Source organism: Hoplias malabaricus, chromosome 12 (genome assembly GCF_029633855.1).
Source record: "Hoplias malabaricus isolate fHopMal1 chromosome 12, fHopMal1.hap1, whole genome shotgun sequence".
NCBI lineage: Eukaryota > Metazoa > Chordata > Actinopteri > Characiformes > Erythrinidae > Hoplias > Hoplias malabaricus.
In genome coordinates, this window is record NC_089811.1 from 13,341,920 (window position 1) to 13,368,755 (window position 26,836).

A 26,836-nucleotide genomic window follows, 5' to 3' on the forward strand; every position below is an offset into this window, starting at 1 on the left:
GTCCATCCTCAGACGTTGGAATTTATTTTACGTGTGGGGTTTAGGGTAAAACGGTTAAAATGTACGCTGGACGTAAACGGAGGAAACCGGTGCAGCGAGCGTAAGTAAAGTCTTGTTCTATTTTGTTTTTACCACCCGTTTTCAGCCATGACACGTCCGTTCCGGCCTATGATTGGTCACTCATGTATATTGACATGCGGATCGTCCAATGAGAAGAGGAGAAATATAGACGCGAGAGATTTATTAATCAATTGCAGCGCACAATGGGTGGGACTTGTCCTAAATATAGGTGTTTAAAGAAAAACGGTCAAAAGTACCAACGAGTTGCAGCAGTGTCCTTCATAGGCTAGAGTGGGCTTTTTATTTGAACCCTTGAGTTCAGATTTTGGGATTTTCAGATTAAAAATTATTATTTCCAGTCGTATACAAGAGTTTATACACTGGTGAGTGGCACCCTTTCTGGAAAGGCATGAATAAGCCACCCTTAAATGAAAGAGTCTGCCAGAGGATTGTAAAATGCACGGTAAAATATTAATTTAATACTCTAAAATTTTACAAAGATTCTTGCTAAATCTGGGCATTATGCATAATGACCTTAAACTCATGCTTAACTTGTTCCCATTTCCAACTAATATTAAGCTTTTCTACAGAGAACAGACTTCCTTGAAGATTGTATAGAAATGATTTATGTAGCTACACAACTAAGCTTACTGTGTCCATAATTGTTACCCTTAAACACAGAGGATAAACCAAGGGCTTTAAACATAAAACAAATATAAAACCTGTATTATTTTTACTGGGTAATAAAATTTATTAAATCTTGTAAATGTTATCATTACAAATTATAAATACTTTACCACATATTAGTGGTATAGTACTGTGCATTTTTGAGTTTTATTTATTAATTATTGCCCTCAAACCTCATACCTTTCTGAATGTAGGTGTCTAGATCCATTATCACAGGTAGCACTCACTCTATAGCACGATTTAGGGCAAGATGTCATCCTTCCTCTGGGGGATGCACTTAAAGAGACTGGACGGAAGTGTTTGGAACTATCTTGGGATATGGGAGATTGTGTGTATTAAATAACTGAAGCAGAAGATAACCTTGGTTGATGGCAAGACTTTCTTCTCTTGCTCTGACATATGGTGTGCTGCTGATGTTCACAGCATCTAGAAACTAAACACTGTATCTTAAATGGCTTTCATATGCACACTATATGTACAAGTTTGTCATCACCTCTTCTAATGAGTGGTTTCTGATACTTTAAGGAACACTGATTACTTGCTAAAGGGATGCTCAGCATAAAATCTTTATGCAAGGTCTGACCTTAAGCAAAATATTATAATATGTTTAGATTATATTTATATTTACTGACTGCAAGTGTTTGAAACAGGTACTGCACTCCAAATTCAAAAACACTGGAGAAGGTTGTCTGCCCCCTCCTCAGATGCAAAGCTCACATGGGTTGCTAGGTTGAAGAAAACTGAATCTATACAAATGAGCGTACGACAAGTTCAAGAACTTTGAATTTTCATAGTTAAAAGTAATGTACCATAATCGCCTTATTTACACAGAAGAGCGTTTCTCATTTCATTAAATCACCTTCCTGTGCTACCAAAAGAACGGCTGGCCACAGTTTCTCCCTAGCATCATAATTGATTATATACATTTCCACCTTAAATGTTTCACAAGATGAGGCTGATATAATCTGCATTATTGACTTTTTTCTGTTCCACAATAAATGTAATTTTAGGAGGTAAAGTCATGGGTTGTATAGGGAAACTAGGAGGCATATGTACATGCGCAAATGCCAGTTTATTAAACAAGAAAATAATAAAGGAATCAAAAATACATCAGAAGGAAATCTAAAGAAACTGTAATGGGACTAAAAAAATCTAAGCCAAGACAGGAAACTAGAATACAGTAAGGAACACAGGACCTAGAATAAGATAAACCCAAATAAAGAGCGGAGCCTGGGACAGAAGATAACACTAAGAAACTAAGACACAAAACTAACCTCCAACAGAACAGGAAAAGAGCATAAACAGAGACAGAGACTAACCAAAGACCTAAATGCTAAAACTGAAACAAAGATTAACCAAGAGACTAACACTGGACTCTAAACAAATAAGACCTAGACAAACATAAAGACAGAGACCAAGAAACTAACTCTGGAACAAAGACTAAAACAAACATAGGGTCTAACTGAGAAGACAACAGAGGCGTACCGAATAACAAATCCTGTAAAACAAACAAACAAACAAGGTGACAAAGGAACACAAGAATCAAGAACTAAAAAACGAGACAACAACCTAAATAAGACCAAGACCCTGAGAGACAGAAGAATACCAAAACACAAATTACCAACAAAAACAAACACTAGGGACAAGCCTTATATAAAATGAACAAAATGAGAACACCTGTGGGAGTCACATGAATGAAAGAGGTGTGGCTAGGGAGACATGAACAAAGGAACAAGACAGAAACAAAGCCAGAAAGGAACACCAGACAAAGTCAGGGTGGGGAATAAGGTGGTGCTGAAGGAGCACATGGCTGACAAGAGAAACATGGAAAAGGACAGGAAAACAAGAATCAGGACAAAACTGATATTTAAACGTATATTTCCACCTTAAATGGGTTGGTTTACCAGGGTAAAATTGGCATTATTCACCAGGACCATATTTGAAATGTACGCTTGTAGATTTTAAGAAATTACTTCTTTATCTAGTCAGGATAAAAGTAGTCAACTCACCATCCATCGCTCTAAGCTGCCTAAAGCCTTCAAATATATCATCAGAATTTCCTCTCATTTTACTCCAGTAGAATCCAATATTATCTTGGCTCACATGCTCGCATCCATGGCTGTAGCAGGCTGTGTTTGTCTGCTATTGTGTTTCATACCTGGCAACACAGAGTTTGGAATTTGTACTGAGGACTGGGCAGTGAGCGGGAATTATCCTCAAAGATGAATATACTGGCGTGTTTCCTTAATCTCTGATGACACACCTTTGTCATTTAATGTTTTTGTACAGTAAATGTTGCCCCTAAATGTTAGGGTTAGGTTCGAGGTAGGGCAGATGTGGTCCTGCTTTTTTTGATGTAGAGGACATCACAGAGATCACATATAGCTGTATGATGCATTAGCGTAATGCATACTGGGTAATGTAGTGAGAGAACCTTAGTGAATGAAACCAAGATGTATGTCAAAGAAGTTAAAAGAGCAAAATTGTCTGTAAGATGATGCAAGGCTTTTTCTATTTAAAAAAAAAGCCCTGTAATTAATTAAATGACTTCCTAATTCAAATTTTGACAGAGTGAAGCAGCCGCTACCTGAAGGTTCCAAATCCAACCCTTCCAAGCGTCACAGAGATCGGCTGAATTTGGAGCTGGAGAGGCTGGCCAGCCTGTTACCTTTCCCTGAAGAGGTCACGTCCAGCCTAGACAAGCTTTCCATCCTGCGTCTGAGTGTCAGTTACCTGCGTGCCAAGAACTTCTTCTCAGGTAAGATTCAGCATTGGCCTTATTTCTACAGTAGGAGCCCAGATCTGCTCCCGGTTTTTGAATGAAATATTTTGGCATGCCAACTGCCAAAAACAATTAGCCATCATTCAAAAAGACATAAGATGAGGCAAAATGTGTGTCTGGGCATCCAGTGAATTACAGCTATTGTAAAATTTCACATATTACACATGTCTGTGTGCTGTGTATTGTTTTAAACTCACACCAAAAACATTTTAAACAAATAGGTATTTCTACCTTAAAATTACATCTTGAAAATCGTGACGCTTCACTGACCTGTAATAAGGAGAACAGATTCTCTGTTAGGGCGGCACGGTGGCGCAGCAGGTAGTGTCGCAGTCACACAGCTCCAGGGGCCTGGAGGTTGTGGGTTTGATTCTAGCTCCGGGTGACTGTCTGTGAGGAGTTGGTGTGTTGCCTGCGTGGGTTTCCTCCGGGTGCTCCGGTTTCCTCCCACAGTCCAAAAACACACGTTGCAGGTGGATTGGCGACTCGAAAGTGTCCGTAGGTGTGAGTGAATGTGTCTGTGTTGCCCTGTGAAGGACTGGCGTCCCCTCCAGGGTGTATTCCCGCCTTGCGCCCGATGATTCCAGGTAGGCTCTGGACCCCCCGCGACCCTAAATTGGATAATAATTGGAAGCTGCTTTATGTACCTGTTGAAGTAGTGTAGGATAAAAGATACAGACCAAGACTACAATACTCACAAAATTAAGAAATAAATAGGACAGGACAATACAGCCAAAATTAATATCACAATATATTTCTTAATTTAGGTTGATATAATTTCTATATCAATCTGTACAACATACAAGCCACGGGAAAACTGCCAAGAACAGACAAGAAACATGATATCACCATCAAACATAAACCTCTTGGCTTTGTCAATATTAATATTTTTAAACTAACTTTAAAATTGAGAGCAAGGAACAGATGGCATACCATATAAAATGGGGATATATATCAATATTGAATTACTCTCTAGCCATAGGTTTAGCAAAGTAAAGACTTTTAAAATCCACTAACCTGATACAACAGAACCGGCAGAGATGGAAGTTCTGTTTTGTAAGAGTCAGCTCCAGTGTGTACAGAAATATTTTACCAGCTCATATGTACACCCAGGTTGTGTTTCTGCTTCCCGTGTATGGATAAACAGGTCAGTACAGACGGGTAGGGTCCTGATTAGCCTTGGTTGTATCAAGTGATAACCAGGGGATTAGTGCTTTTTGAATATGAATCTTATTATGTGCCCATTTTATAATCTATACTGCAAATCCTCACAGTGAAAATCAAAGAAAGAATGATGTTAAATGGGCAGTACTTTCAGACTTAAAAGTCTAACATCAATTTTATACAGTAGTGATGAAGCTGAAGTCATAATTAAAATCTGTGCACTTACTTGGGCTGCTAATTCAGCAATAAGAGTGATCTCTGAGATTTCACTGTAGTTTTCACTATGAACAGAAAGAATCCCACTCCCTCAAAACGAATGTTATTCCTCCCATGGTTAGAGTAACGTAAATGAGGCTTGTAAAATGTTCCCTTGTATTCCATCCTTCCAAGAGCTCATTTCATGTCAAAACAAAAGGGCTCTGGGGCCAAACATTGTGGTGTGCTATGTGGAGAGACTTGCACCCAAAGCCATAACCTCATTCACTTCAACACAATCTTTTGCAAAAAGACTTGAATATTTCAAGACTCTCAACATCACCTCTAATATCCACTCATCCGGAGAAACTGAAGCCTACTTATCAGGTTTGGAGAGAGGCAGATGAAGGTGGAAAGTGTTGTGGACGTTGGGATGGTTGGGCTGGGTCAATATTTGTGCTAGCCGATGGAGTAGAACGCTGCAATGCAGGTTTGAGATGATCTCGAAGCATGAATTATTGAGAGAAACCCAAGAGCGTAAAGAATTCATGAAATGGAGGGTGGGCTGTGTTTGTTTAAGGCTGAAAGCTCTTGGTGAGTAGAATAGGAGTGTTTTTTTTTTTTACTTTTAAGTGTGTTTGTGTTTTGTGTTAATCGTGTGTGTTTCTCAAAGAGCCTAGAGCTAAGACCATCCACAGTGTAACTGCATCTAACTGCATTCATAAAGTTCAAAATGTATATATTTCTGTCTTAATTCAAAGCAAAGCATGACATATGGACAAATTTAATTGAAGTCCATTCATGATTTTATTTAATTATTTAATACAAATCTGTGGTTGGGATATAAGTCATGAAAATCTATATATTGATTCCACACAAGTAAAACACATTACATAAATCCTGAATTCCACTTGACTTATTATGGCATAATCTGGTTGAATAATATATTTTATTCATATGAAACCATGGTACACTTTTATGGAAATGAAAATGCTGCTTTTAGATATTCATCATAAATGCCTTTTAGCTCCTGAAGTCGAATGAGCATTATTGTAGATATTCAATATTACAGAGGAAAAGACGACTCCTGATTGGATCATTTCTGAACACAGTTTCAAGAACTAAACCCTTTGTTTCTAAATAAAACATAAGAACATTACGGGAGTATTACTCAAATACTGAAAATATATAGTAATAAAAATTAAGGCCTTCTCTTAATGCCTTTAAATGTTTCAGTAGATTATTTGTTTTTTTTATTTTTTATCTATTTTTGAATAATAGTTGAGTAGTAATAATAGTTTTGTGTAATAGTTGTACAAATATGTGTATAGCAGTGTAATGCAAGATATAATTGTAATTCCATTTTTTTTTTCATTGTAGAGTAAATGTAGTCAGTATTAAAAATGAGCAAAATTGGTCATTCATGACATCTCCATTGCCTTTTGTGGAATGGAAATTATATGTATTTACTCATATTGGGATTTACTAAATGAACTTTAATTTGTTGTATGTAAACAACACATGGTCTCCAGCAGCCCTGGATTAGATCACTAGCAGATTGTGCTGTATGGGGGTTATGAAAACAGAGACTTAGCAGCCCAGAGCTGTGGATAAACTACTTAAAATGCTACATATTTAGTATTGTGTTTATAGGTTTTTTCCTCCACTATATACATACAAAAAATTCACATATTATGGTTGTATGTCTGTTTCCATTTTGTTGTGCACGTTTATATTTCTGATTCTGGAAATGCTGCAGTTAACACTTCTAGACTTATATAAATATGAAAAACTATACCAAATTCTGCATGCTCTCCTATAATTTTATGTAAAACAAAGTAATGTTCTTCCCCCCCCATGTGGGGTGATGGGTGTGCAATCAAATGACTTGTAAAACCTGAACAAAGCTCTCCAGAGCCTGTTTAATCTTTTGTTCAGCATTATCCTACCCAGCTGCTGCCTCTTCAGGCCCAGATTTGTCCTTCTGTTACTGAAGTGAATGAAGGTTCAATCATTTTGGAGGAACAACCATTGGGCAACCTCTTAAACTTATTCTGTTTTTAAAAATCCAATATTTATTTTAATGGTAAGTAAAGAGCCCTAATGTTTTTGGTTGTAATGTAGGCTCATGTAATGTATGTTCCCAATTTGCTGACTGCCTTATAATAAGCTATTTTAATGTGTAATTATTGCTGATACTGACAGTAAATTACACATAGTTTGTATAATCTCCATAAATAAGCATTGCCTCTAGAATGGGACACTCTGGAACAGGCAAACATTAGTCTAAGATAATCATGGCTAATATGAAATGTCACCCAAAGGGATGTAAGTATTGGGCTATGGAGCACTGTGCTGTGAAGCACTGGAACTGGGATCTCTGGAGTGTTGGAGTACCATCGACCAGCACTGGGATGAATTGGAGTGGTGTTTTTGGTCCAGAACCACACAACCTGCATCAGTACCTCAAAACATTGGTGTTTAGGTGAATAAATGCTGTAAAATCCTCACATGTTCAGCTGATCCAACATGTAGCGTAAAGCTTTTCCAGATCAGTAAATGTCATTATGGTACGCAAGAGGGACAAACTGTAGTTTCAGAAGAAATTATGGGTGCTACAAACCTTTGGTCAAATTGTGACAGTTTAATGAAGTTAAAAGCCTAAAGAGGGGAAAAATAAACCCTCACATATATATTTAGGGCATTCTCACATCTTCAGAGATTCACAATCACACTCTCAACAATGAAAATGGGGTCAAATTCAGTTGAACAACAAAAGATTCATTCTGGGTTGACTTTTCCGTTCCAGCTCTAATGGGTTTTTCTTCAGGGCATAGTTCACATGGAGCTATATACCTCCAACTATTAAACACTCAATCATTATGGACTCCTCTGTCTTTGTGTCTTGACTCCAGTCATGAAGACGTCAGGACATCAAGGTGGTTAAAGTGCCACTTGTTTTAAACCATGAATCTGTTCACACGGGCAATTTATGTCATTAAGCTATCAAAAAGGATTAGGTTGCACCCTTTAAGCAAAGGAAGGCCCATTTTAAACGGTGCAAAAGGATCAGAGGAGATAATGTTTAAGGTGAAAGGAACCTTGTAGCCCCACCCCTGTCCTGTGTGGCCAAAGTAGTGAAAATAGTTGGGTCAGGTCTTTGCATAGCTAAAGTACCTAAGCCTATTAGCACACTCCTGAGATCCTGAGAAAAAAAGGTACTTGACTGGAATCATGTGAATCATCCTCCTTATAGTTCCCCTACACAACATTTTCTCAAGGCATGCTTCATAACATTTGGGTATGATTGTAACAGGTAATCTGGTAACCTGTAATTTGTCAATGCAATTTGACACGTGTATCTACCCATAGAATGTTTGGACTGCAAAAAGTCAGTAGGAAGCAAACTATAAAGCTATCTTGTGACCTGACTTTACAAACATGGAGACGTTTTGGCCAATCCAAGATCTGTGGTAAAATTTAGACAGTCGCACTGTAGTAAATAGAAATTTTTAATATCTGCATCAGCTATCTAATTGACACCTACAAATCCCAAGTGCTTTGGACTTGAGAGAGATTAGGTATTTTGGTGAATCAAGGTTTTCCTGTAATCCAACAAATGTAATCTGGGTTGCAATAAATTAGGCCTTTTTAATATACATGTAGCAATCGGATTACAATACAAGTATTTTGCCATATTGTGAAGCTCTAGTTTGTTCTTGGTTCTCCGTCCACCATCTCACTCCCTCCCTGCCCTCTCAGATGGCCAATGTGCCACGTGACAGAGCATGTTATTGGCGTTAGCCGCTCTCCAATGCCCCTCCCCCTTCCCTATGTGGAACTGGGGCAAACCATGTTTTATAGTGCAGATAGACAAAAGTGAACAGTCAGTTCATCCACAACCTCAAGAGTCATTAATAAGCAGGCCATGATCAATGTTGTCATACTTTTTGATGTCTTGCTTATAGCTAGGTCGCCTATAGAAATTCCTATGTCCATTGCTTTAGATGATCTGAACACATCATCAAAATGTAAAGATGTGGCCACAGTGCTTCACTGATGTTTGCCATTTCTTCAGAAGGCTTGAACGTGGCTTGCTTATGGCCAAGTCATCTGAAAATGGCGACAATGCTTCTTTTATGTTTGCAAACATTGCCGGGCAGTTTGTGTGTGGGTTTTTAGCTCGTGTCAGAAGTAGTCATGTGTGTCAAGTGTTTGTAGCGTGAGACTTGCTTGTTCATTCACTGGGGCCCTGGGAACAGCAGGGAGCTATATTTAAGCCTCGTAAGTCAGAGTGTGTCCATTCACTCTTGGTTGGCATAATTAACCTACACATGCATATGCACACAAATGCGCATGCATGTGGAATACGTGCTGAACTGCACGCAATGGTCTTATTTAGGAAGAAGCAAGCAACGAATAATTACTATTTTTACTATTATTACACTGTATAGACCAACGTTTGTGGACACCTGCTTGTCCAAAGTTTCTTCTGAAATTAGGGTATTTGTCCCCTTGAGGAGAACATCCCCTATTGCTTGCAAGGCATTAAAATAAATATATGAACATTTCTGTGAGAATTTGACAGCATTCTGTTAAAAATTAGTAATGTGTTGAATGATTAAGTCTGAATCAATCTAATTCAACCCCAGGGTATTCAAAGAACAATGAATGGAGATTTTACACCCCTCTAGCCTACAGTTGGTACTGAGCATAGTGGTCTTAGGTTTATGTTCAGCTGAAACAGAGCATCCCATTTAATTTAATGTACATTTATGAAGATTACACAATCTGTTCTTGCACAATTGGACGTGTGTATTCACAATTAGCTCATTATACTACTAATATAATGCCTACAAACAGTCATACATATAGTGGGTATCAGGTATGTGGTGGATACATATGTAGGTCACTTACATTTTAAACATAGCCGTTAAAGAAATTATAAGGGGCATGGCCCATCTCGTTGGTCAGAATTGGCATACAAGATCTAAATTTCAATTGGATAAATTCCAAAGCTGCATGTAGGATTTATAGATTGTGAAATCTGCTTAATCCAGTTGTAAAAAAATATAGGATATTGAGTATTATGGTCAATTTTTTTATGAAAACATCAATAATTGTTTACAGTTTGTGTTTGTTTAAAGGAAATCTGCTTTAAACTATTAACAAAATTGAACTACCTCTGAATATAATGTTATAAGAATTCTTAAGAAGAACTACTCAAAGTGGTGCACTATTGCTCCAGTTCTACAACTCCACTGCTTAATTCTGGGGAAGGTGTTTATACCACTCTAGCCAACTTTTGGCATTGGTTAAAGAGACTTTAGGCTTGTGTGCAGCTGCTCTAGGACATGTTTTTCTCTGAAGATGATACAAATAGGGGATGCACATACAAAGTGTGCACCTTAAAGTTCCTACCCACTTCCAAAAGTTACATAATCCAGTTTCCGCAGTGCTGAGCCTGAAGTAGCAAAGACAGAGGCTCGATTCACCTTATTACAGGTCAGTGAAACATCACAATGATTTCAAGACTAAGCAGTCCCACCATTTTCCAGGTCATCGAATTTTGTCAGATTCACCTGATCTAATCCTGAGCCTTAAGACAGGAGAGAATGATTTTTTAAACTAATTTTTAAAATTATTTTAACTATTTTTTAATTATGATCAAAACACTAAAGGATAGTGTTTAAATATGACATATCATACATAATGAAAGTGACAGTGTTGGATCAATATGTTAATGTAAGTGGCTATATGGCTCAGCTGTTCAGATTTTTGAATTGAAACACTGAAGACTTCATTTCTTTTATACAGCAATACCTATTTAATTAGTCAATATCAATCAATGAGATTTATATTTCAGTTCAATAAATTCTAAGAATCCTTCAGATGAAGAGCGTCTGTTCCACTGTTTTGCTCTTTGACCAAAATATACAGGAAACCTGTATTATACATTATGTTACAGAGGAGAAGTCTGAGCTTCTTATTGGCTGTTGGGCATCTATGCTTCTGGATCTCAATATTTAGTGTTCTGTGCTAAAAGCACAATGTACTTCTGAGGCTAAGCATTCTGAGGTGGCAGAGTAAAATTGAATAAGATTCATTTAATATACAGAACTGAAGCCAAATTTGCTAATAGTTGTATAGTGGGATTATGCCGCAGTGACGTGAGTATTGCCTTGAGGTCCCTGAGAACCAGTTTAAAAGAGAACCATTGTAAAAGATGTTTGAAAATACTAAAACATATTTCAAAAGATGGTGTGTCTATGACAACTCAGAGTGGAAACCCTGTTTTAAATAGATTGCCTAATGAATGAATGAATGAGACATTACATACAACATTGCACAGAAGGCCTTTATAGGTCCACTGGTCAATTATGATTAAATAATACATAAACATTTGTGTTGGAAATATCAAGAGCCCTTATTTCGTTCAACTCCACCTGGAAAGAGAGCTGGTCTGAGATATGTCTTTACCTCAGCTTTGATTTATGCAGAAATGTAATTGACTTTCCTTTAAATTCAGTTCATCATTTACCTATAGTATATAGTACTTTTATAAAATATATTCAAAGCGATCACAGAATAGAAAGATGCAGACCTACTGTAATGCCACTGCATTGGTAAATGTCACCAAAATACTTGGGGTTATAAGTTAAATCATATTTTTCCAAACCAGAGGAACGTGTGCAAGTTTAGAACAAGTTTAATGATTCTGTCAGATTTAGGTCAAAGGACTTCCACTGCCCATAAGCTTAATTTCCTAACTTGCACATGAGTTATTGCTCGTTTTAATTTTTTAATTTATGACTTTGTTAATGCCCATACAAATCTAAGAGCTGTCATATCTTGTCTCTTGTGCTCTAATTCACCCATGAAGCTTTCTGATCCCATATGATCATCTACACAATACACACTGACCCAACACAATAGCACCAATTTCTCAACAGTTTACTTGAATGGGCAAGTGGACTAGGCAAAGGGTAGGAACACTGGGGCCTGCTATTACCATCATTTACTCACTCATTCATGCAATGTATGTCAACAGCACACATACGTAGACCATACACCAGACTAAATATAAACCAAGGAAGATACTAAACAAGATGATGCAAATAATGAGGGGTTGGCGCTCTGGCATTTGGATTGGATGGGACGATGCTGTAGGGCTATTACTAAGCTTTGACTCAAAGCTAACAAAGTGTAAACAACAACACATTTACTCTGCACGTATTAAGGCTTCCTTTCTAGCCTGGTTTTAAAATATTATGTGTAAGGTTTTTAGCTTGTACAGTTTGTGTTTTAGTTAAAGTGTTTTTTTCCCAGACACATAACAGACTTGTCTTGTCACAGTGGAAACATGGACAACCAAATTTCTCCAAAAATATTCAACCTGTGCTATTTTTAACCTGTCTGGAGTACAGGTCTCGGGGGCATGATCAATAATGCAGTGTACCTGTCCTGTACCTTAGCAATACATTTTTGACTCACTAGACTCTGGCTAGTTGCTGCCTTCATTTGGAAAAAGTGTTAAGATGAGTGGCTGCATTGGAAAATAATAACAGCAGTTGTCATCTAAATGGATTATTCACTGTTTACTTCAATAGTAACAAACAAAAAATGTCTCTAGTATTTTAATTTCAAAGACAAATTAGAAAGGCCCATTAACGTAATGTACACAGGGACTTGGAGGGGCACACAATTAATTTAGACACACTGAAGGGGGTGCGTGTCCAGTCACGTGTATCAGAACAACCTAAAAGGCCACGAACTTGTCCTCAAACCTTTGCATTTGTTGTTCAAATTTAACTGCTAAATTGTTCCTTATTATGCACCAAGCTTGTGATGCAAAGATGAGCAACCACAGAAAGGAGACTCCATCTGCTCCATTAGCTCTCTGTGAGAATGAGGTCACAGAATCCACTCAGATCTAATCTTTACACATGTAGACAAATGTGAACCAAATGGCTTCACAATGACATGACATGGTCCCTTACTATTGTCTTCTCAGTTTTCTGAGCCTTTAGCTCACTTTAGCAGTCTCTTAACAAAAGGAAAGGGTCCTCTGTGCAGGCGCTCTGAGCTCATCGCGTCAAAGGTTGTAACGGGTCAAGACACAGGGCCCAGATGAACACAGAGGTTAATGAGGATGACTTTCCTCTTTTTCTCACATGAGGTCATTAGCCCCCTGTCTTTCACATGCTAGCATGTAGGTTAGCACACTAGCAAACATGGCATATCTATACTCAATTGAGAAATTTGTCTAGTCCAATAAAGCAGTGCTGGTCAATATACCTCATTTACACATTTATGGGAGGATTGTTCAATAGTTTGTATGAATATAAAAGAATTACAAGGTGATGTAGACCTTTCAATACTAATTCCACCTACGTCTGATCTGGCAACAGATTTGTTTTATTGGGGAAATAGTAGACCCCTTAGAAGGTATTATTTTATTCTTTGGTTTTTACCATCACCAGGGGCTTTTACGGACATAACTCAGTTAACCATCACCAGACACAGGGCAAAAACATGCTAAGCAGTTTGCCAGATATGACTCATTTAAAAGCAACATATACTATTCTGGAAAGCTACTGTTCTCACAGCAAAACAGACTCCCCTCCAGTTTGTGTTGACTCAGAACCTCAGCATCTTTTATGGTGGAATGGTGTTTGAGTGGGAAGCTGACTGTACCTTCTTTGTACTTGAAGTTTAACTCTTCCACACTTTTTACTCACTGTTTGAACTACAGAAACTCATTTGTAGCTCGAGCTGTTTAGTTATGTAGCATTTTGAATGTTATTAGTCCTCTGAATTTGGAGTCAGTTCATATATATATTTTTAACAACATGTTGAGTCTAAGCCATTTTGGACAGAGACAGTTAGTTTGTTTCCCATTTACCAAGCCAAGCTGAAATACTGGAAGTTTTTCCAATGTGCAGATAGATTGAAGAACTAGCAAATGGTGAGGGATCATTCTCATTGTATTAAAAGTGTAATGTATTCAGTGAACTTCATACCCTGCTGTAACTTAGTTTTTATTCAAATCAAACTCTTAGATAATAGTGTCATGCTAGTATAAGATTTATTTGCATGTCTAGAAACAAATCAACATTAACAGGTAGGCTAATATGTTATATGGGTAAGTGTAACATATTTCTGAAATCAATACATAGAACGTCCCCACCTTGCTGGAGTAACAGCATCTACAACACTAGTTATTGAAAAACATCTTTAAGGACTTGATTGCATGCAGCCACAACAATTTACAAAGTTTAAACTAGGATTGAATTTGTTTAGCTTTTCATTAAAGGAACACCAGGTAAGATCTTGGGCGGCACGGTGGCGCAGCAGGTAGTGTCGCAGTCACACAGCTCCAGGGACCTAGAGATTGTGTAACCAAGTCCTGCTTCGGGTGACTGTCTGTGAGGAGTTTGGTGTGTTCTCCCCGTGTCGGCGTGGGTTTCCTCCGGGTACTCCGGTTTCCTCCCACGGTCTAAAAACACACATTGGTAGGTGGATTGGCGAATCAAAAGTGTCCGTAGGTGAGTGAATGAGTGTGTTTGTGTTGCCCTGAGAAGGACTGGAAGGACCTACTATCTTCCAAATGTTACCTAGTGCAGTTTCTAAAGTGCTGAGCATAGAATTTTAATGACATAGGCTCTTTTTTACTTATTGTCAGTGAAGCATGACTGATTTTTAAGCTGACATTTTAAGGTAAAAACATTTCGTAGTATTCCTTTAAATGCACCTTAAAGTAACAGAAAATTCTCCTTAGAAGAGGTGTCCACAACATTTTACACATTTAGACAAAGTAATATGCATGGAAATTATATAAAGAAAAATAGGAAGGTGTATAGTAAGAATGACTTTTAAACTTTAAACTGAATACGAGCAACATATCAGACAGGCTGCTGGAAAATGTGTAAATTTAGAAGCGCCTGGAGGAACTACCACCTTAATTTCTTAGTTTCTTGTCCTAAGCAGGTGTTCCAAAAAAAACAAAAAAAAAAGCTATAAAATTTAATAAAAATGTATAAACATTTATACCTCAAAGTCAAACAAAACATGGCCTCAAAGAAACTTATTTAACACCATGGGATTACTAAACACTGTGGTTTAGTCATATAGCAGGTAAAATGTGCCAGAATCTTTAATGGATCCAGTTCACATCCAGTTGTTAAAACAGACTTGCACATTCAGAGGGAACAGAAAATTATAGCGAGACGTAATAAGAGTCCACCTCTTAATTTAAAACAAATGCTGTAGAAAATAGGGCTTTTGTCTCACTTTCTCTCTCTGCTGTTTACTCATGGAAAAACCACTGTAATGTGAAAACTACATGTATTTGGACAGCATGGTTCAAGAAAAACACTAATGAATTTGTAACAAGGCTGAGGCTGCCTGAGACCGCAGTGTGTGTAGTCTACTAAACATAAAGTGTTCTGACATTCACAGCAGTGCTTTGTAAACATTATTAGAGTGATAAACCTCTCTCTCCATCTATGTCTCTCTCCCTCCCTCTCTCTTTCTTTCCCACAGTTGCCCTGAAGAACTCCGGTGGGGCGAGTGCCAACACTAGTAACCATGACAACAGCAAAGTCGTGGGATTTGAAGACCGTTGGATGCCAGAGGGTGAACTCCTACTGCAGGTCAGAGCAGTAGGCACCACTGACCCAGTGACAGCTCATATATATATATATATATATATTTTGGTGCAAATAAGTAACTTTAACCACTCATTACAAGAGTTGTCTACAAGGATTTAAACAAACAAATGTTAATGTAAATCAAGCAATTTTTAAAGCTGTAACCTATAATATGGATAATTTTTTGTGCTTTATTGACAGGCCCTCAATGGTTTTGTGCTTGTCATCACTGCGGAAGGAACCATATTCTACTCCTCCCACACCATTCAGGACTATCTGGGCTTTCAACAGGTAGCAAGCCCACTCCCCTCTTGGTCACAATACATTACACCAACAATCAAAGAGCATTAGTTAGACAAAAACAATTTCACAGCATATTTCCCATACCACCAGGTAGAAAAACATGTTTTATAAAGTTGGCTCTTTAGTTTTTGCACTGAAACTACCAGGCTAATGCCATGCTTGCTTCAAAGCATATAGAGATATTTACTAGTAGATTCACTACCACACTAGCTCATCAGGGTTTTGACATAAAATGTTATCTATAAACAGTAGCAGTCATGGCCTAAATGTGGGGTAGCCATGGCCTAACGTTAACACAGCTGAGTTATCTTGAACAAGGCACCTAGCCTCCAGCTGTGTATGTGTGTGGGCACGTATAATTTTATATATCTTGCATAATTTTCTAATTGCCATAATTTGGGGAATTTCAATTATGCAAAGCACTTAGTAGCATCCCTTGTGTAACACGAGTGAGTGAAAGTAGGAGTGAATGAATTCTTTGTTTGTATTTAATTTTTTTTTTTTAATGGCAGTGGACAATCAAGCATATGGGAATGCAGCTTGGTCAGATTTGGGGACTGCAAAATGGCTAAATAATATGAAATATATCAACTCTGTAATATCCTCCAGTGTTTAGGACATGTTTGCAAACAGGAACGCTCTTTTGGCAGTGTATGTGATGTCAACTGTTATGTAATTCACACTGGTATGGTCACATAACTGCTAAAAAAATATTAACAATGAACAGATGGTTGGAATTAGCTTTAAAAAAAACTGTATACAGTATAACCTTAGTTTTATATATAAAACAAAATATAACTTCATCATTTTCAGTATGTAGTGTCAGCACTTTTACATGGATTTTTTTTATTATGTTTGGATTGGCAGAATCACTTCATATTTTTAAAATTTGATTAAACACAGAAAGATTTGATAATATTGGTAGTGTCAAATGTATTTATGTCATTCATTCATTCATTGTCTGAAACTGCTTACCCAGTTCAGGGTCATGGAATCACTGGACGTAAGGCAGGCACACACCCTTAAAGGGGTGCCAGTCCTTCGCAGGGTGACACACACACACACACACACACATTCACTCACACCTATTGACACTTAAGTCGCCAATCCACCTACCAATGTGTGACTTGGTCCCACAATCTCCAGGTCCCTGGAGCTGTGTAACTGCGACACTACCTGCTGCGTCACCGTGCCACCCCATAATTTTTAGTTAAAGTTTTTTAGTCACATGATTAGTCTTCAAAATACTTATACACTCACACAAAACAAACTTACACACACATGAGCCCGCTTCAAGAGATAAGGCTTTATGAAGGGATTAGAACTAAACAAGGGGAAATCGCCTTCGGTTTAATGGGTTAATGTAACCTTTTCTGACCTGACCTCATCTTACAGCACTTTGAACTCAGTGCTCGGTGAACAGGATGGGACAGTACCTAACTAACTTATATGAATGAGGCACCAAAAGGATCTTAGGAAAAAATAGTTTTTAACAGGCTATATCTGTATATTATGGGCTATGATAAGTGTCAACTGATATAAACAAGAACAGACAGCATCTGCCAGATTACAGCTCTATTTGTTAGCATTATATCTATTTCTTTCCCTTAGACTGACGTCATTCATCAGAGTCTGTTCGAGCTGGTCCACACAGAAGACCAACAAGAGTTAAGGAGGAACCTCCACTGGGCCCTAACCCCCCAAGTCACTACACCTCTGGAGTCTGGTCAAGGTAACAAGTGTCTTATGGGAAATGCACTATATGTAGATATTGTAAATACTTGATTCTCTTTATAGCTAATCAGTACAAGATGCATTCACTACCTGTAAGCAATAGATGCTCAGTTGTGCACATATAGCTTGAACAATTTCTACAGAAGAGCATGCATGTGATATTAAGGCCACCAAGATCAGTTGTTGATTAGAAAGCCATAAAGCCTTCCAGAGCAATGGAATTACATACTGTGAATTGATGGAGCACCATCCAATACCATAAGGATTAGAGCTTTTATTTAATTGGGTTGACAGTCAGATAATATTAAATTATTGCAGTTGCAATGCACAGTACAGTGCTCTAGAAAACTTAGGGTCACGTGTCACATGGTGCCAATGACAGAGGATGAACCTAAGGGTTAATTGCATAAATGACTTGGCAGCAGGTTACACTCAGCCAGAGTGCTTGAAAACAAAGATTCCCCCTGGTAGCTAATTACAAGGTTGCCTTGAGGAAAGCAATGAAAATGTCTAGATTATGACCGTCCATTTTTAGATTTTTAGCCAAATTGTAAAATCTACCTCCAATTAAGCAGCTGCAAGCACAGACATTATACATCTTATAGAAGCTCCAATAGCCTGCAGATCTTTGGCCGTTTGATAAATTATATATAAAGCTGATTATATTAATAAAAAAAAAGACATTATATTCATTCATTCATTATCTGTAACCGCTTATCCAATTAAGGGTCGCGGGGGGTCCAGAGCCTACCTGGAATCATCGGGCGCAAGGCGGGAATACACCCTGGAGGGGACGCCAGTCCTTCACAGGGCAACACAGACACACACACACATTAGACATTATATTGAATACAAATAATAAATAATCCATTGTGCCCTGTGAATTACTGGCGCCCCCTCCAGGGTGTGTTCCTGCCTTGCACCCAATGGGGGTAGGCTCCGGATCCACCGCGAACTGGATAAGGGCTTATAGACAGTGAATGAATATATGAAATAATCCATTGTAATTTTGTATGTGGGAATGTGTGTGTTGCTTGTTTAGTTTGAGTGTGTTTGTATGAAACTTTGATTGGCATTTGATTCATACTCATCAGAATATTCCATACTTAGATGTACATAGCTCTATCTCCTCCCTGGAAACCTACAACCCTGAGCAGCTGCCTCCTGAGAATTCGTCTTTCTTGGAGAGGAACTTTGTGTGCCGTTTCAGATGTCTCCTGGACAATTCTTCTGGGTTTATGGTAAATCAGGAATAATACAAATCTATCATGTGAATATAGTTGATCAATCTAACAAATCTGAAAAAATATATAGTTCAACAAATTTCATCCCATTGTTTTTTTAAAGTGCTTATACCTGTTCTCTACCTGCTCTTAATATCTTCAGGCTCTGAATCTCCAGGGTAGGCTGAAATTCCTTCATGGACAGCACCACTTTGGGGATGACAAACCCAAAGCACCAGCCCAGCTGGCCCTGTTTGCGATTGCCACCCCACTCCAGCCACCCTCAATCGTGGAGATTAGGACCAAGAACATGATCTTCAGAACCAAGCACATGCTAGATTTCACCCCCATGGCTTGTGATGCAAAGCAAGTTTTGTTTCATCCTGTCATAATTCAGCAGTCAAAGCCAAGTGTAATTAACAGTATAAACCATTGTTAATGTCTTTTGTTGATCATTTTGCTGGAAATAGATTTTTGATAATCAAAATCTTTAAATTAAATAATAACACTTTCTCTGTGTATTTTCTAACACAGGGGTAAAATTGTCTTGGGCTATACTGAGGCTGAGTTGAGAGTTCGGGGTACAGGATACCAGTTCATCCATGCTGCAGATATGATTTATTGCGCCGAAAACCATATTCGAAGTAAGGCACCATTTCACTTTGTGTCTTTTTTTATGCTATATGAACAAGACCATTGTCAACCCAATTCACGATAAACCAAAATCCTCTGTAGTCAGTATTTAACATTTTAAATAACCATTTGTAACAACATTACAATATTAGAAACTGAAAAAAGAACACATTGTATATGCATAGACAAAATATAATACTGTATAGATGGCTGAAATAACAAAAGAGTGAAATTTCAAAAATGAACAATTTCATAAACAAAGAAGTCATTGAGTTTGATGTCCCCCAGCTCTGGTATGAACACACAGAATTTTATCCCAAGAAATCCTTCTGGATTAAGGGGCAGTTTGAGCAAGTCTGAAGAGCTGCTAAGAAAGCATGACAAAGACATTTTTCATTCATCTGTAGAAGTTATAAGTGCCTGCTAATGAAGAGATTTGAAAAATCAAGATTTGAAAAATTCCAAATATCAGCACCGACTGATTCAAATAGCACAGGAAGAACGCTCTATGGTCAGTTGTTCTGGCTTGTATGGGTTCTTAACCTCCTGTGATTTATTTTTTTTTTATTCCAGTGATAAAGACTGGTGAAAGTGGGTTAACAGTATTCCGACTCCTCACCAAGGATAACGGCTGGAAATGGGTCCAGTCCAATGCAAGATTAGTATACAAGAATGGCAAACCTGATTACATCATTGCCACTCAAAGACCACTTTTGTAAGTCAACTATCATGAACTTAACTTTCTTCCCGGATTTGAGGGCAAGCGTTTTCCCACTCATAATGCACTGCAGCAATGTGTTAAACAAAAAAGCTGTCATGGTGAACAGTACTAAGTTTGTGCCAAATATATAGAATAACTGTCAATTCTTAATTTGTCTCCAGGGAGGAGGAGGGTGGTGAACACTTGCTAAAACGCTCTATGCACCTTCCCTTTACATTTGCAACTGGTGAAGCTATGCTCTACCAAACCAGCCATCCACTAGCTGAATTCACTGAAGTTCACCAAGGAACTGGAAAGAGTAATAAGTCCAAAAAGGGGAGGATGTGTAAAACCTCTGAGGAAACCTTGGATCCTTCTTCATTGCTTGGTTCATTGATGAGCCAAAACGAATCTGTTTGTGTGCGCCAGCCAGCTGTGGAAAGCAAAATAACATTTCCAAATGGCTTGTCTGGCACAGTGGAAAACATACCTTGCTGGTCTGAAAGTAACCATGGGTTTCTTAGGAACTGGGAGCAAGCAGGTAACAACATATTGGTTCCTGGGCCACCTGAGCCAAGTTTTGATCCACTACTAGTCACCTTAGACTCTTTGTCCTTAAGCAATGACGTTATTGGTAACTCAGAGGACTGCTCCAGTGGAGAGTTGTTTGGTGCTCTGGAGGGTCTCGGATTAACCGCAGAGGACTTGGAGCTGCTTCTTCTCGATGAACGAATGATCCGAGTGGACATGGACGCAAATCGTGTTCCTACACTCGACGACCTTCTCACCAATGAAGAGATACTATCGTTCATCCAAGACTCCCTCGAGCAAAACTGTGAGATGGAAAGACAGTCACCCTCAGCTGCACTACCTCCAGATTCTGTGACTATGACCACCTTGGTTCCTGAAAACTACACCACATCTAACATGCATGTCCCTCAAGCAATTCTTAGTCATCATATCAAGTGTGCTCAGCGACCCATTGTTCACCTGTCCCAACAAATGCAACTGCATCTCAGTACGAGGCAAGCTTCAACAGGTTCAGACACCATGTCCCATCACAGTAACCAATCCAAGAAACATTCGGAAAATGGACTTCCAGTCCATGCAGTGGCCAGCTCCAGGACACTGAGTGGCCACTGCATTCAACAGACTGTTCCCAGCAGCAGTACCTCAGTAGTCAAAGTTGATGCCAAGCAGCTCTTCCAGTTACAGCAGTACTGCCAACAACAACAACAGGGGCCTAGACAACAAAGTCAATCTTGCCAATCCCACTATTCAGTCACACAAAGTAATAGTGTACACACTGTCAATTCAGAACATATGCTGAACCTAAACCATGAGCAAAGCTTCTGTTACAACCAACCAACCAAGAGTGACCCTTTCCTTCCCAATGGGCACACATCAGTGGGCGAATACAATATGGCTGACATTCCTTGTATGGATGTTATAGTCAATGGACAACTGCCCCAAGAAAATGGTTTACATGATGAGACTACAGTTCCTTTGCATCAAAGGGTTGACCAGAAGGAGCAGTTGGCCCAAATTCTCTCTGGTTTCTCACAGCACATAATGGGCATTGGGCAGACTTCTGGCCAACTGCCCTCACAGAACTCTTTTGGAATGTTTACCTCAGATAATCAAGACCCAGAGCAGTGCAAGGTAAGGGGAAATTTCTGAGATACTTATTTTCATTGGCATGATGCAAACACAAAATGAGGACCAAATTATGATCATACAAAATGGCTGTAGCAGATTAGTATAAAAAAAGCGGAAACAAATTTTGAACACAACTAAATCTATAACTACATATAAAGTCAACATTAGTCTGAACATGTTAATTTTTCGTTTTCATTCACATGTACCCACGAGCTTTCAGCTAGTACAGTATTGGGTAGAAAGCTAGGGTTAGGGTTAGTCATATATGACTGTATAATGTTCATGATTTTCAGCACGGCTTGGAAAAACTTGATTTAGTCTTTTCCTCTTAGCTGGTGAAGGAGTCTGTCAAGTAATAAAAAGCCAGTTGAAAAGTGCTGTTGAACTAAATCTAATATGATATCTAGGTTAGCAAACAACACAGAGCTATTGAATAATGAAGCCTGACTAAAGTGTCATGAGGGAAGACTGCAATATAATATGCTCAGAAAGAAATGTTTTTCCTTTAGGCATATAAGGTTGATTTCTTGCTAGGTTAAATATACAGAAGTTGTGGGGAGGATTTTAGTTAAAAAATTAACTTATAGGGGCAAAAGCTCTCAACTAATTCAACTAACTCAACAAAGTAGTTCTCTCTTACCTTTGATGCATTAGCAGGCTCTACTTTTCTAGACAGGCTTTACAATAAATGCTGAAATGTTGTGTGGATCCAAGTGCATACAGACACAAACATTAGGTCGGATTTCCCAAAGAAATTGAACAATGCTCTGTCACTCCAGAAATGTCACATTTCATTTTATGTTTTTCTTAATTATAAACTCTTACACACAATATTACGACCAGCACCTTTTTTCTACCCCTTTTTTCCACTGTTCACAGCGCCACTGACGATACAGGAGCGCTATGTAGTTCTACGATTACAATTGGTACTACTAAAAAGTCCATAGGTTGCTCAACATACACATGCCCCCCCCCGCCCCAGTTAAAATTGACAGTGTAAACAAGTGCTTAATAAAAAATACAAACTGGACATGCAGCAGTACGGAGTAACTAAGCACACATCAGACTAAAAATCAGTAGTTAAACCCCTCAGTGTCACTGCGGGACGGATAATAGTCCACCAACCACAAATGTCCAGCCAAAAGCATCCTGTGTCCACTGATGAAGGACTAGAGAATGACTGACACAAACTGTGCAGAGACAGATGAACTACTCTCTCTGGCTTTACATCTACAAGGAGGACCAACAAAGTATGTGTGTCTAATAGAGTCGATAGTGAATGGACGCAGCGTTTAAAAACTCCAGCAGCACTCCTGTGTCTGATCCACTCAACAATGCAACACTCACTAACACACCACCACATCAGAGTCACTGCAGCGCTGAGAATGATCCACCACCTAAATCATACCAGCTCTTTGGGTGGTCCTGTGTGGGTTTAGACCACAGAAGAACAGCGTAACAAAGCATGCCGTATAACAGATGGACTAAAGTATGTAATTGTTGAGCCACAAACTGCTCATGCACAGTCAGTAAGGCTGAGAGCACAGAGAATGAATGTAGAAATGAGATGGTCATCATAATATTATGGCTAGGTGTATATAATGGCAATATGAGTCACCATGAGGTCCACCAGTAAGAGTCTTAAACAACTTTTGAGCAATAAAATATTCCACTGGCAATATTGTTATATAATATAAATAAGACATTTTTAATTTATATTTAATGCTTGATTTATAGCTATAAATATCTAGGTACTATTTCAGAGGAGTTGTGTCAGACACAAAGACCATAAGTGGCAAAAGCTACTAAATAAATGCAGGAGAGATAATGTTAATCTCTTGACCACCTTAAATTGTAAACCATGACAAATGACTTTCAGTAAGATAATATGAAAATAGGATTTCATTATATATAAAACACTGAGCACCCTGAGGGAAAGAACGAAACACAGCTCAGCAGATTCCCCCTACATGTATTACGCCCTTTTTCTCCTCTGACCTACAAATGTGGCCAACTACAGTGACCTAAAAAAAAAAAGTGTCTGACTGACAGGCGAGGATTGGAGGGGGTCGTTGATGGCATGAGAGTGATGGGGAAAGAGCAAGGGTAAAAGAGGGGCCATGTCTTCAGGGACATTATATGAAAGAGACAGTAGGCAGTCAGCTTGTTTGATTCGGAATACCCTACTTACAGCAAACAAAAAGAGGAAAATACATTGCTGTAGAGCAACTCATTTGTCATATTGCATTTCCATTAGGATCCTGTAGTAGTTATTGTTTTAAGTTATAGTAGGCATTCTTTTGAGGCATGCTTTGCCCCCTTTGTTGCAAAACAAGAATGCAGTGGCACTGATGTAAGGCACAAGTGAATCAAGTTCCTAAATATAAGCGAGGATGTGAGCAGTAGCATGCATTGTGCTGCAGTTCCTAATCTTGAATGATTACTAGAGGCTGCATATGAGTGAATGGTTTACACTCAAGTCTCATGGGGTGCTTTGTATCTATTCTCACAGAGAATATTAAATGCCCCATGGTGTGCTTGAAATACTGAAAACCTGAAAACATTTTCCACAGGTTACAAAGGAAACATTGACTTTCCAATTCATTCATTCATTAACTGTAACCCTTATCCAGTTCAGGGTCGCGGTGGGTCCAGAGCCTACCTGGAATCATTGGGCGCAAGGCAGGAACACACCCCGGAGGGGGCGCCAGTCCTTCACAGGGCAACACAGACACACACACACATTCACTCACACCTACGGACACTTCGCCAATCCACCTACCAATGTGTGTTTTTGGACTGTGGGAGGAAACCGGAGCACCCGGAGGACGCGGGGAGAACACACCAACACACTACCTGCTGCGCCACCGTGCCGCCCAACTTTGCAGTTCATATGAGGTTAATCGAACCTAGAGAACGTACTGTATATTATACTATTTTTCTGCAGCTAAAAGTGTCACTCTTGAAGTGTTCTGGGGAGTTTTTTATTTTATTTCACTGAGGAAATTAATTTCAGCTGGTGGATTATGACTAATCCAACCTGTTACTAAAAGCATTCCTTCAGTTTCTTTTGTTGAAAGTTACTGGAGTTTTCAGAGAGGTCTTCTGATTGCATTTATAAGTAAACAGTATTAAAGGAACACTAGGTAAGATCTGGCCTTTTTCCGGACACCCCCTACTGTCACCGAGTATAATTCACCTTTACCACACTGTCCTGAAATCAAGAAGAAAAAAAAATCCACTTTCCTCCCCTCCTCCAAATGTTACATGGTGCCGTTTCTGCAGTGCTGAGATGGAATAGCAATGACAGATTCTCAATGTGCTCTGTGTGATAGGTCAGGGAACCATCACAATCACTCTGAGGTAAAAATTCTACCTAGTGTTCCTTTAACACTACCTATCACATAGATAGGCTTATTTGTAAATGTCAGGCTATGTCAAAGTATTTAAAATGGAAGTGATTACATTTATGCAATGGCCTTAATCTGTATATTGTTTGTTGTAGGTTAACAGTGGGTGTGTCCCTGGTGGTACCTGTGCAGTAGCAGTCCCAAATGGAAGTGTGGTGGCACCCTCTAGTGGCACTCTTCAACCTGAGACCCTCTCCAATTTTCCAGATCTACAGACAACTGACTTTATTCTTTGACAGGGGCAGATGTTTCTGCAAACAGCAGGTTAAAAGATGCTTCAGAACTTCCAGTGGGTTCAAAGTCCCTTCCTGTCTGTTATCTGGCAGTATTGGATTTCTATTTCCACACGTGCGAGGATTTTGAGTCCTTAATACGTTTAATTGGTGTCCGTTATGTCTTTAGTCGACTGTTTATGATTGTACATTTTAGTGAGATTTGATTGCACTCAAGCTACTTTTATTTGTTTTTTTTTTTTTTTTATATAAATGGTACCCCTTATCACATAGAAAAGCAAATGGACACATGGACTGTGCTGTTATCACTGTGCGTAGTTTAGAAGGTTTTCATTTGTTGTTGTTGTCATCTGATTAAGACTCATTTTACAGCGGAAAGAAAAATATTAGCCCCATAAGATAGCATAACATTTTTTTACCACTTAAATTTAGAATTAGAAATTGGATTCTGATTCTAGCCTACAAAACTAGATTCATATGTAGCAAAAGCACTGCATTTGTCAGCTTCAGCGGTTAGATTAATTTCACAGTTTGTCCTTTTTGTGTTTCTGTCCAACTGTGTTCATATACATGGCAAGAACATTCATTTATCTTATGTCTCATTACAATACACACTATAAAATACGCAAATATAAAACACAGCTATAGAGAATACACCTCTCTTTAAGAGATATCACCAGAAGGGGTGGTTACCTTAACTTTGTTAAATCAGAAACTCTCTGTAAATCACAAGTAGGCATGTTTACAACAGATGTGATGCTGGTTTTGTTTTTCATTTTAGGTAGACTGCCCCTTTAACTGATTCAATAATTTAACATAAAGATACTTAAACAGTTCTATAAAAAATATTATCTTTAAATTTATTTGAGAAGCTGACATTTATAACAGATCAAGCCCAATTTCAAAGACATTTTGGAAAGTACCTTAAAAAACATATGATTTTGACGTTCTCAAGAAACAGAAATGTCAGATCAGAGCGATTCATTTAACTCAGGACATCAGGAATGATAAAGTACAGAATATTTTTCTTACTTATGCAGAGATTCACTAATTGTGTTCTGTCGATACACACAAACCTTAGATCTTTTTTAACAAAGCACTTGTGTATATTATATTTAAGAACATATAATATTGTAAGTAGATGGAAATGCATCAGATGTAAATATGTGACAATCATAAAACTGTGAAACTGAGGAGGGCAAACTTGACTTCTTGTTATTAAGTATTTAAATATTTTACAAACAATGCCACCTCTCATGACTGTACAGACTGTATTGCCATGTGTAATTCATCATTGTACATATAAACCTTTTTCATTTCTATTCAGTCAGACAGAGTATATGGTGCCATACATAAAAATAAAATGGACATTTTATTTTATGTAGGGTAAAAAAAATGAAT

The 26,836-nt window shown here is 38.4% G+C and overlaps 1 protein-coding gene across 1 annotated transcript; it reads left to right on the forward strand.

The window, feature by feature from the left end:
* On the forward strand, positions 1 to 26,836 carry LOC136710671 (aryl hydrocarbon receptor-like). The gene is made up of 11 exons (XM_066686407.1): positions 1 to 100; positions 3,318 to 3,505; positions 15,434 to 15,543; positions 15,742 to 15,831; positions 17,455 to 17,575; positions 18,688 to 18,818; positions 18,964 to 19,166; positions 19,335 to 19,444; positions 20,007 to 20,148; positions 20,316 to 21,795; positions 25,298 to 26,836. The coding sequence occupies exons 1-11, from the start codon at positions 60 to 62 to the stop codon at positions 25,436 to 25,438; spliced, it is 2,757 nt and encodes a 918-aa protein (XP_066542504.1). The 5' UTR covers positions 1 to 59; the 3' UTR covers positions 25,439 to 26,836.

Excerpts from the sequence above, each read along its gene's own strand:
- LOC136710671 (XM_066686407.1), top strand. The coding sequence starts at position 60 with ATGTACGCTGGACGTAAACGGAGGAAACCGGTGCAGCGAGC. Across the intron at positions 101-3,317 it reads AGGAAACCGGTGCAGCGAGC|AGTGAAGCAGCCGCTACCTG; the intron begins GTAAGTAAAGTC and ends AAATTTTGACAG. Across the intron at positions 18,819-18,963 it reads ACAATTCTTCTGGGTTTATG|GCTCTGAATCTCCAGGGTAG; the intron begins GTAAATCAGGAA and ends TAATATCTTCAG.